Below are 12,347 nucleotides of genomic sequence, written 5' to 3' on the forward strand. Positions count from 1 at the left end.
TCTTGACTAGATGGTTCCCCTCCACGGCACATGCATTTTAGGAGTCGCCATCAATTCCCTTTGTCACTCTGTAGGAGTGCTCTGTAGGAACACTAACCTATGTGTAGGATGGATAACTACGTTTCTACTTCTGCTGATATATATATATATATATATATATAAAACTATGCTTCTACTTCTCTCAGATGTAAAATTCATTTATTGCATCTGAATTGTATCTATTGGAACATGGTAAGGGAAAGGAAACAAAAACACCGCCTTGAGAAACACCAATAAGGATAACTTACAAGAAGTACAACCTTTGGCAGTAACTCTATCAAATATCATCTTTAACGAAAACATTGTCATAGCAGACGCAGTTTCCCAGTTACCGAATCCACAGATGACTTTCTGCCTGTTTGATATCAACATACAGAGTTTTCTTTTAATCAAGACAAGGAGTCATTATATTAGGTGACCATATGAGTTAATATTTAGCAGATAATAATAATATAGATAAATGACATGTCAACCATCTGAAAATTTGCAACTGGAAGTAAATTTTCCATGTTCTTTCGGTAAAAGGGGCAAAAAAAGCTCTGATGAGAGAAAAGACCTTAAAAATAGAATGGTATGTACAATCCTATGGATTCAGCATCCTATAGTTCTACCCATGGATTGAGAAAAATATCTTGCTTATAGTTTTTTTCTTCTTTTTTTTATCAATAAGCAAGATATCTTGCTTATAGTTATCCCATCCTACATGATACAAAACAGAATTTTGCATGGATTTCTACAGGTCATTACATTTATGGACAAAATATCAGTTTCAAACATTGTTTAAAAACACTTGAGCCTCAAGACTCAAGGCGAGAGGTGTAGCTTGAGGCATAAAAAGGTGTGAGCCTCAAGTATCAATGATTATTTAGTGATTTAATGAAAAATAATATATTTTATACATTTTTGTAGTTCGAAATATATAGAAGAAGCACTTTAATAATTATGGAACAAATAAAAAGAGTAAAAATGAAAAACCAATAGGGAAAATCAAGTTCTATTAGTTTCTCTTAGTGTTTTAGGAGAGTGCACTGCAAAAAAGGGCCAATCAAGTTCTTAGTTTCTCTTGGATAAATCAAGTGGGCTTTTTTTTTCGTATTATTCTAAATCTAACATCCCAAGTTTGTTATTTTTCTTGTTTCTTTTCCTAATGGATTTATTTTCTTTTTATCGATTTTTTTTTTTTGCATAGAACAAATCAATTAAGTTGTTTCCTCTCTCTTAAACTCTTGGATGACCATAAATCTAGCATCAATTATATGGATGATCCTTCATATGTTTCCTTTTGCCTAAATTGGTCTTCAAATAATTTGAGAACTTTGCATTTTGAAACATGAAATGTAAAGTGTCTATAATTGTTTGGTGATTAGTTATTATCTTAGTTAATGCTTAGAAGCTAGAATTTATTGCTTATAAACTTATATTTCATGGATATTTGTACCTTCTATTATTCTAACTTGATATATTATATGTTATTTCTATCGTTTATAAGCTTTAATTAATTTTTCTTCTTAAATTTTGAGGATGATGCCTTGCAACGCCTTGAGGCTTGCACCTGACCTTGTTGGGCCATTACACCTCTATGCCTTTAGCCTTTTAAAACCAAACCTTGGTTTCAGATTACCCATAAAGTAAATAAATAAATAAAACAGTCTCAGAGATTAATTTGGCCTCACCTATTGAAAGCAAATTGTTTGACCCCATGAAGGTGCAGTAGTTAGCACTATTTTAGTGTGTAAGATAAATAATATATTGTAAGAAGTTTATGTTCAATTAGGGTAGTTTTCACTTATTTTCAGAAAACCAGATCCCTGTAACATTTTTGTAGGCATTTTACTCAGCGAACTTCTTTCTAGTTCCTAGTTGATAATCTCCTCCTTTCATTTTTCCCTTCTCTTCTTTGTACACATGTATGTAATCTATGCAATCTCCACTGATACCATTCACCTATATCATTGTTCACGACATCATGCCAAATTTGATTAAAACTTGAGTGACCACTAAATTGGAACAAACTGGTTGAAAACAGGATAAATAAAATTTCAACAGAGATTTTGAAAGCAAGTATATTTTTCTTCCAGAGATGAGATACAGTTCAGCATTTCAGATATCTTACACCACACAAAAGATTATGTAGCATATATTATTAAGTAGCACTTAGAAGTATCATACCAGGTCCAATAGCAAGAACTGTCTTTGACCCAGCCAAAACCTGCTCCAATTGGAAAGAAAAATATATCAAACTTATCCGAAGAGCAAGTACAGTTTCCAATCAAAGTACATTATTATTTCATGCAGTACATTATCTCGTTAAAAAAGAGGAAGAAGAAGCAGCCCAGTCCCATCACTTTATTTAAACATATATTATTGATGGAATATAATTCGAACAAGGCTTAGATGATGATGATATTCTTCAATGGAATAAATGTGTCTGAATGCACTCGCCTCATTTTCCTTGTCAAGAATAACAAGGTTATACAATTTGGGAGTAACATCAGTCTGAGAGTGGACGCTTTGTGAAAGAAATAAAAAAGAATGTCAAAACGTTAGGTCAGTATCCAATTCACCCCTCTCAAGACCCCAGATATCTGGGACCAACATTGGGAAATGGCCATTGGCATGGTCAAAGCAGAGGATGGTATATCAGTAGTTTGACTTAGTTCCTGTGTAAAATTGACTAAGAAGACATTTTAGAATGTGAAACTCCATGCTAGTTGAGGATTGCTTTTATGCCAAATCTTTTCTAAGTAGGAAGCCTTCATTGTCTTCTTAGAACTTTCTTTAGTTTCTTAAGAAATAGTTTCAGTAAAATGAATAGGATAGCATATTTTTGCAAAAATGTAATATCACTACTGGAGGTGAAACTCTTTACTATCATCTCTTTGAGTATGATCTCTCTTAATAGTATATTGTCTTACTATTGTATTCATGGTAATGAAACTACTTCTGGTTATTCTCTGTTCTAGTTTCTCACATTTTCATATTTAGCCTACTGTCTATTGTTTCTGTAGCATCCATTTGTCCTTAATCTTTTGCCATTTTCACCCTACACATGCAGCACTTGCCATACCCAGAACCATTTTTGACACTAACAACCTACAATTAAACCAGTCTAATCCTGATCTATCAACGAAAAAAGGCAACCTCTTTACCCTAAAATCTGCCTGAGTAACCAATTTCTTTTTTTTGCCTCTTTTAGCCACATCATAGATTCTAATCAATGTATAAACCTATAGCTTGAAAATATAGCCAGATTAGGACACAAAATCCTATTTGTAGCTAGCAATCCTTAGTTATGAACCTTGCCATCTTAAACCCAACCCTTCAACTATTCCCATGTCTTTCATAAGCTATTAGAGATTCCACTGGTTATTCAGCATTGTCGATGCTCCGATACCAACTTAAACTTCATATTAAGGTTGCTTTTCTTTTTCTCTTATTGAGCCTAATTTAGGATTAAATTCATACCCAATTTTACAGCCCATGTATTAATCAGAAGGTATTCCTTTAAGAATTGATGGATCTATACACCCCCAGTCCCCCAACCACCACAAAAAAAAAAACAACAACAACAACAACAAAACCATATTTCTATTTAAAGTCTTGAACAATGGTATGCTGCTTTAAGGAAGATAACAGAAAGCATGCCTGCAACCAAGAATCATAAACTAACAAAGTGTATTTTAATTATAAATCTCTGCATTGTGAAACTGTAAAACTTAAGTACTAAATGATTAATTAACCAATGCATGAATTACCACATATAGCCAAAAAATGATTATGATGAAGACTTGAATGTTCCAAGCTGCTTTGTTTTTTCCAAAATCACTGAAATCCCGTGGTGTTTCAGTTTTTTTTTATCAGCAAGCATGAATTTTATTTAAATTTCAGATTGGAAACATGGTGTTTCAGTTTTCAATGATAACAATCAGAAGAAATTTCATATTTTCTCCTTATACATTAACAATATTCCTTGGATCTTGAATTTATATGAACTATACTATTTGTCTATGAAGCATACAATGTCACCCTGAATTTAAGATTCATCGAATCTATGGCTATTTAATGCATACAGTCCCTAATTAGATCAAGTAGGATGCTTCCATAATGAGCTAGGCTATTTCTTCCATGTGGAGACATGAAAGCTTCGATTAGAGAGGGGACCATTGATCCCACCCTCCATATTAGCCCATGCCCCACCTTTTATCAACGTTTTCCCTTACTAATATTGTCTATCCAGTGCTAAACATTTTTTAATCTAAAACCTTTCCATATGAAAGTCTTCTTTTAGACACACTGCTACGACTTTCTAGCAGAAAATTCTCCCAAATATAGAGGAAAGAGATGAAAACGTAGGGGCACAAATTCACACAAAAGAAAATAAATAGCACCTGTGTGCGTCCTGCATCAGCAACAACAAAAGTTGGAAGACCTATGTTCTCTGCAGCTTCCTTAAGCTTATTCCTGATTGAATGCACAAAAGGGAAAACCACTGATAAACCTAAAAAAGTAGTTCCTAATGTAGAAACAAAACCATATTTACCACCTAATTCCATTCAAGTGAAAAACAGGGTATTTTCGATAAGATCACCTACTTACATTTCTTGTTGATTCTTGCATGAAAGAACAATTTTTGGTTGGCCACATTGTTCCCATTGTCTCAAAAGGGAACGTTGACTGCAAGACATGAAACACGTAGAGGTCACTATGAAACATGAAGGTTTCTAGATTTGTTATCTCAGCTATCAAATTACTAGAGTATGATTATGAGTGACAATGAATGGGTAAATTTTATTTCTATACAATGAGGGGCAAAGTGCAATTACTATTTTCAATAATTTGAACAAAACATGGAGAGGAGTGTAAAATATGGTGATCATTTGTTTATAACTTAGATGCCAACAATTGAATAGCAAATTTGCACGTTAAAGAAATACCTAGTAATTACCTTTGCATCATTTCTGCATATATTCCAGTGGCAGCATCTGCCATTTCAAAAGTGACATACAATCAAAGAAAGGATCTAATAATAAGGATTTTGCAGAAATTATATAAACCGTGAAACAATGCAGAACTCTCCACCAATGAAAAAAACAGGAGTTAATAAACCTTACGAGCACATTGAGATGCAATCTTTCCCATTCCCATTTTCAAGTCTTGCCTAACTATCAAAACCTGCAATTAGTAGCTTTCAGCTTTGAAATAAGAAGAAAAAAATAGGGTATAAGCAATTTTTCTTAAACATTATCATGAGAAAGCGAACTAACCCCTTATATTGGCCAAATTTAACGACTTAACGTTTCAACTTTCAAAGCAGAGAAAGCATTATACAATTTTTTTTTTTACAGCCCGAAATTATTCATCCATCATTTCCATCCTTTTTATGGCGATCACTTTTTTCCGCCCTTTATAATTTGTTTTGATGTAAATGGCAAGAAAAACAATGTTTTCATTGTAAAAGGGAGCCTTTGTTCAACTTCCCACCACTAATATCGAACTTAAAGCTTCCATTATGAACCCAGACAAAGAAAAAGTATAAAAATCAAGATATCGAAACAAGTCTAACCATTTTAAGTTCTTCATCGCCGCAATTTGATTCTGTCTTCCGTAGTTGCACCTTGGATAAAAGCTTATTCCCCTTCGCATTATTTTTTGGCAGCTTTCTTAAATCTAAAAATAACCCAAAGAGGAAGCCGATGATGAGGCCTGGAATGAAATTTTCTGGACTGAAACTTACTGAAAACCATTCGCCGTCGTCTCTCTGATGCTGAGTATATTAACAACAAAAAAAAAATGAAAATAAAACACGGTTCCCCCCACTATGTATATAAAACAGCATGACAGGAAGTGAACTTCGAAGTTCGAAATTAAGCAAACAGAGAAACTGAAAACCTTTTGTGATTGATGAGGAGTCCTTCGAAACAGACCTAACATATTCTCTCGTCAGAGAGAGAGAGAGAGAGAGAGAGAGAGAGAGAGGGAGATGCAATGCAAGTCAGCGAGGGTAAGTTGAAGGATAATTCTATTTCAACTATGCTAGCCATACGGGAATTGCTTATTATCTCGTCAGAGAGAGAGAGAGAGGGAGATGCAATGCAAGTCAGCGAGGGTAAGTTGAAGGATAATTCTATTTCAAATATGCTAGCCATACGGGAATTGGTAGTGCCTGTATGGTGATGGCAGTGCCCGCATTCTATACACTCGTACGGATGTAATTGCTACCAAACGTTTCACGATTTCACGGTTGGCCAGTGGGCCAGTGGCCACCAGACCGCACAGCCGCACTTTCACGTGGAGATATGCGTCATTATAGAGAGTCCTGAGATCTGATAACAGAACCTAGCCGGACATTAGGAATATCTTCCGTACGTAAATTTTTAAAGGGGTTTTACTGTGCAGTACATCACAGAAATCTTAACTCCATCATACATTCTAAAAATCCCAATTTTTTTTTTTAATTCATTGAAATGTTTCCAACATGGCAATATGCATCTGGATGTTGAGAGTATTCAAAACGCTGTATATATAAAGGGGGCGTTTTATGTTTTGGGGAGGGAGAAAGGAGGTTAATGGAATCTGTATTTTTTTCCAGTTTTATGTGGGGATTAGGGAAAATTTATTTTTCTATGTATCATATCCATTTTCAGGTGAATAAATAACTTTTCTATTTATAGGAGGAAAATTGCCAATATTTAATAGGATAAAAATGTCTGTTTTAATAATGAATTTTTATTGTTAAAATGATCATTACGTTATTTACTTAAGAAATAAAAAAATATAGGTAAATACACTTGTCCGGGTAAGTGTTTCCTAGGAAAAACTTACTCAAGTAATTGCATTTGCCTGAATAATTAATTTACTGAAAAGCAAACGAGACCAATATGTTATGTTTTGGGGGAAAATTCCATATTATTATTCTGTATTTTGGGCCTACTGTCACTTTGGTCCAAAAGCTTCTCAATCTAATTCCTAAACTTTCAAAATGTACCAATTTAGTATTTACCTTAACCAGCCATTAAATAACATATAAAGGACACAAATGTCATCTAATTTTATTTAGGGAAAAATCCCGATTAGGAGTACGAGCCTAGGGTCACTTTGGTTCCCGAACTTTAAAATGCGACAATTCAATATCCAAACTTTCAAAACATGTTAACTTAGTACCTATCGTTAGCCAGTTGTTAAGTGGCATTTAAAAAATATACAAATGTCCTTCGAGTGTCATCTAATTTTCTTTGTCAACCATCCAAAATATTGACAAAAAATTAACAATCCCAAATTCTTGCTTCTTCTATTCAAGAAAATTGGGGGCACGTCTCAGTGAGCATTCTAGACCTCAACTTTCTTGAATAAAAGAGGCAAGGATTTAGGATTGTTAACTTCTTGTCAATGTTTGGATGGTTGATAAAGAAAATTAGATGACACTCGAAGGGTTATGTCTTTTTCAAAGGCATTTAATAGTTATTTAACTGTAAGTATTGGATTGACACGCTTTGAAAGTTTGAATACTGAACTGTCACATTTTAAAGTTCAATGACCAAAGTGACACTAGCCCCAAAATATAAAGTACTAATTGAGAATTTTTCCCTTTTATTTATTAACTAATTCTTATTGTTGGTTCTAATAGGTGGAAGATGAACGTCACCTATTATTTATCAAGTAGAAATTTGTCACAACTGATTAATCAAATCGACCAAATCTCTTGCATGTTTTGTTCTATTGGTCACACGGGAATCAGGTTGGGGATAAACCAAGCAGATTGGTCTCATGGGTCTGTAGAGCAAAGCCCGACTCCGACCATCTGACCATGTGAGTAGAACAAATCAGACATTCGGATGAGAGAATCTCGTAAGGACCCTCAAAATTATCACTTACTGCACTCAACCAAAATGATTGCCTCTCAGCAAACAAGAGCGAGCCCCCGTCCTTATCAAGGCTAGGAGAGAGGAGTGTAATGTTCAAAGTATTTGAGAGGTTTAAACATGAAAAATCCTAGGACTTTGTTTTAGTTTCTTTTATAATAGGCGACGCTCCGTCTATTTTTCTTCCAATTTATGCTTTATGACATCTCTTTCAACAATATAACAGTAACAGGTTAAATCCCAAAATCAACCTAAAGTTTCAAAATATTTCTTGATCTGCAGACTACTTCAGTTGAATTTGAGCGTGTTTGTTACAAAGTTGATGAAATAGAGCAAATACAAACGAAATCGCAACTCCTATGATATTTCCAAAAACGAAATTTCTTTTTCTTGTTTCATTTGCCATTTATTAGGGCATCTTAAAATATTTAACTTCAAGAATGAATAAACAAATAATCAAAAAAAAAAAGAAAACAAATAGAGTAGAAATCCAAAACAAACATTAACTTGTGTACATCACTCCAATAAACCCCTTTCACCCTCGATCAACTATCAAAAACAAAAACAATCGTATAGATTATGAAAAACGACGAAGAGGGTTTGAGCATTACCTACAATTTCAAGAAACCCTAATAATTTCATTTTTGGTTGCCGAACTTGCTTTTCTCTTCAATGTATGTACACAAACGTCTGTTATCTCAATCATTAAATAACGTTGAAGATAAGTCATGGAGCTTTCTCTCAATCGATTGAAATGGTATGGAACTCTCACTTGATTGAATAGAGTTTGATTGATACCCTTGGGAATTGGAAAAGTATGGAACGAAAGTGGAAAATGAAAGAGAATGCACCCCACTTGTTTTAATGAATTGTCTATTCAAAACAGTTTGTATGTTATAGATCGGTTCACGATCGGCTCAAGACAAAAACCGTCGGTCTAGTTCACAAAACTGCCACCTCAATTTTTTATTTTTTCTTTGTTTAGTTAAAAGCTGGTGGTGATGTTAAAACCGCCGCCTTAGGTGTACTTAAGGTAGTTCAAGACGATCACTCATGAAAGATCCAATTCTTTTTTGAACAACTAAATTAATTAAAAACGAAAATCGAAATTAAAGAAGGGTCCTTAATTAGATTTCGATTTCCAATACGGGACAGAATGAATATAAGTCATTAATCAAGTAAGCTAGTCCAACGATCCGGAAAGGCCGGAAAAGAATGGTTGCCGTCTGTAAACTGCCGGGTTAGCCCAATTCTCTTGTAGTGAGTGTACATTAAATCGGGTTAACGGATCCAACCAACATCTGAATCCAATCCAACTAATGGAAAATGAAATCCAAATCCAAACATATATGATATATCTAGAATTTTTTCTACATTGAATCAGATTCAAATTGGATTCACGGACCAATCAACATCCAAATCCCATCCAACTAATGAAAACTGAAATCTGAACCCAATCTGAAATCTAATGGGATTTGTTGATCTTGGATCGAATTCAGATATTGTTGAATTCATATCTAAATTAGATTTTAATCCAATTCCACTTCATTTTTAAATAAATAAAGAAATTGAAAATAAAAGTATTACTTTTGACTTGGTTAATTTTATTTTTAATCAATGAGAGTTTTGGTTTAACAATAGATTTTGTTGAATGAGGTTTGGATTTTTTAGTTCACTAGTAAGTGTACATGTGCAACAATTTTAGATGATGATGAAGATAGTGATGATGATTATACTAATAATACATTTTCAAAAATATTCAACAATTCTTTTTATCTTTCTTTGCATAAAAAAATTCTATTGGTTGCACTTTAATTATTACATTCATTTTCTTTAATGTGGTTTATGTAGAATATTAGAGATGTGCCCAAATGTTTTTTACAAAATTTATGTATTTTGTGTACTTATTGTGTTTTTTATATTTTTAAATTTTTATTATTTATTGTGATATCAAGGGTCATGAAATGAAATGTTGAATTGTTAACCGACCACCAAATTGGAAAACAGTTTCACTTTTGGGTTAATTTTAAGTTTTGTATTTCATTTCCATCATCAATAAAAATAATTCTTATTTATCACACTTACTTTTGTCTTTCTTATTTTTTGTTCATTTTTTTATTTGATGAATATATAATGTTACATATGTGCCCAAATGCATTCTATAAAATTTTTGTATGTTTTCATTTTTTTTTTTTGTTTTTTTTTTTTGAAAAAGGTAAAATAAATTTATTAGATCAAACTCATAAAAGTACAAAACAAAACCTGCCAACAACTAGTCAAGCTTGAAAATCCCCATTACAAGCACCAAATTGATTGATTTCTCAGTAAATGAGTTACATTTGTGTGTCTGAATTCTAGGGTGACTGAAATCCAAGAGAGCATTTTACCAACAACTGTTTAAACAATATCCTCAGGCCTTCTCACTCTTTAATTAAAAAATCTGTTATTTCTCTCAGACCAAATGACCCAATTCATAGTTGTCAAGATAGAAATCTATACCAATTTCCCTCTTTCAATCAATTTATTGAGCTTCAAGCTACATAGCAACTCCTTAATTGATTTAGGCATGACCCAACATATCCCCATAGACTTCAAGAAATGATACAACACCTGGGCAGCAAATGAGCAATGAATGCAGATATGATTCGTAGACTCCAGATGAGCATCGCAAAGTACACAAGGCTTATTCGGGATCTACAATCCTCTTCTTTCAAGATTGGTTCTGGACAGACATTGTCTAAGATCATTGCCCAGACAAGAAAGTTAACCTTAAATGGGCAGACTGAATTCCAAATCTACTTAACAAGGAAATCCCCCACTACCACTCTGCTACAGAGTCTACTGGCCATTGATTTTACTGAGAAAACACCATCTTTGGTCTAGACCCAACTCCACTGATCATCCTGATTGTGGTCAACGATTTGAACCTATAGTATTTTGGTTGGAGGGACATTGGAAGATAAGAGGAAACTCATCAGGCAAGGAATGATTCAGATACCAATGATCTTTCCAGAATTTGATCATATCTCCTTTGCCAACTTTTAAGTTGATTCCCCCATCAAATAAGGGGAAAACCTTCATTATACTTTTCCATAAAGAATAGCCCCAGTTAGGTGGGGGGGTGGGGGGGTTGGTTATCTAGTTACCCATTCAATCCCAACCCCAAATTTAGATGCAATTAGACTTCTCCACCAAGCTCCCCTTTCAGTGGCAAATATCCAGATCCACTTGCAAAGCAGTGCCGAATTTGTCACCTTAATTCTTCTCAAACCTAGGCCCCCTTGCTCCTTAGGGCGGTTGATTTAGTTCTAGTTCACAAAGTGGATTTTCTTTACTTTCTCCCAATTCCTCCACAAAAAGTTTTTTTGGAGTCTCAATTTTCCTAGCCACGCTATCTGGGATAGGGAAAAGAGAAAGAAAGTAGGTAGGAAGGTTGGAAAATGTACTTTTTAGAAGGGTCACTCTACCACCAAAGAAAATGTACTTTTCCTTCCATGAAGACAATTTCTTTTCCAATCTTTCAATTATTGGATCCCAAATGGCCAAGGAAGAGCATTTAGCCCCTAATGGAAAGCCCAGATACTTCATCAGAAGCTGATCCACCTGACTAGCCAACATATTAACACATTCTTGCAGGATAGGGACTTCACCCATTGGGATAATTTGACTTTTATTAAGGTTGACTTTCAAACCTATGACAACTTCAAACCAACTGAGAATCCCAAGAAGATTTTCTAGTTGTTCAAGGGAAGCATCAATAAAGCATGTATCATCTGCAAACTGAAGAATATTCACTTTTTCACCCCCTGGGGAGATTGCAAACCTTTTCCACAACCCTGAACCAACAACCTTCTATCTAAAGAGAGTTAGAATTTCAGTGATACAAATAAAGAGAAGGAGAGATAGGGGGTTTCCTTGCCTTAACCCTCTAGAACTCTCAAAGAAGCCTACAGAATGTCCATTGATCAAGATGGAAAATTTGGGAGAGGAAACACAAATTTTCATCCAGTTTCTCCACTTTTGCCCAAAATTCATTTTTTTTTCCAGAACTCTATCTAAACAACTCCAATTGACATGATCATAGGTTTTTTCAATATCCAGCTTATACACCAAACCTAGAGTCCCCTTTCTTTTCCTTGAATCCAATAATTCATTTGCAATAAGCACCGAATCAATCATTTGCCTACCCAGCACAAAGGCACTTTGATTTTTCGAGATCACACTAACCAAAACCCCTTTCATCCTTTCAGCTAAGACCTTGGCTAAAATCTTGTAAAAGCTGTTCAGAAGGGTAATTGGTCTAAAATCTTTAACATGCATAGCCCCTTCAATCTTAGGAATGAGCATGATAAATACATTATTCAGACTCTTTTGAAGAGAAGCAATTGAATGAAAGGTCTAAAAGGCATTAAGTATGTCTTGCTTCACAAAATTCCAACACTTAACATA

The 12,347-nt window shown here is 34.2% G+C and overlaps 1 protein-coding gene across 1 annotated transcript; it reads right to left on the reverse strand.

Annotated features, from left to right (window-relative positions):
• Nucleotides 1–176: 176 nt before the first annotated feature.
• LOC148869062 (Peptidyl-tRNA hydrolase II (PTH2) family protein) lies at nucleotides 177–6,141 on the reverse strand. Its single transcript, XM_088970289.1, has 8 exons — nucleotides 5,929–6,141; nucleotides 5,603–5,803; nucleotides 5,151–5,211; nucleotides 4,985–5,021; nucleotides 4,636–4,713; nucleotides 4,428–4,500; nucleotides 2,209–2,248; nucleotides 177–394 (listed from the first exon to the last, which is right to left on the reverse strand). Exons 1-8 carry the CDS (start codon nucleotides 5,968–5,970, stop codon nucleotides 345–347), a joined length of 582 nt encoding a protein of 193 aa, XP_088826415.1. The 5' UTR covers nucleotides 5,971–6,141; the 3' UTR covers nucleotides 177–344.
• Nucleotides 6,142–12,347: the final 6,206 nt, after the last annotated feature.

This window comes from Nelumbo lutea, chromosome 2 (genome assembly GCF_056320005.1).
Source record: "Nelumbo lutea isolate HS-2025 chromosome 2, American lotus-T2T, whole genome shotgun sequence".
Classification (NCBI taxonomy): domain Eukaryota; kingdom Viridiplantae; phylum Streptophyta; class Magnoliopsida; order Proteales; family Nelumbonaceae; genus Nelumbo; species Nelumbo lutea.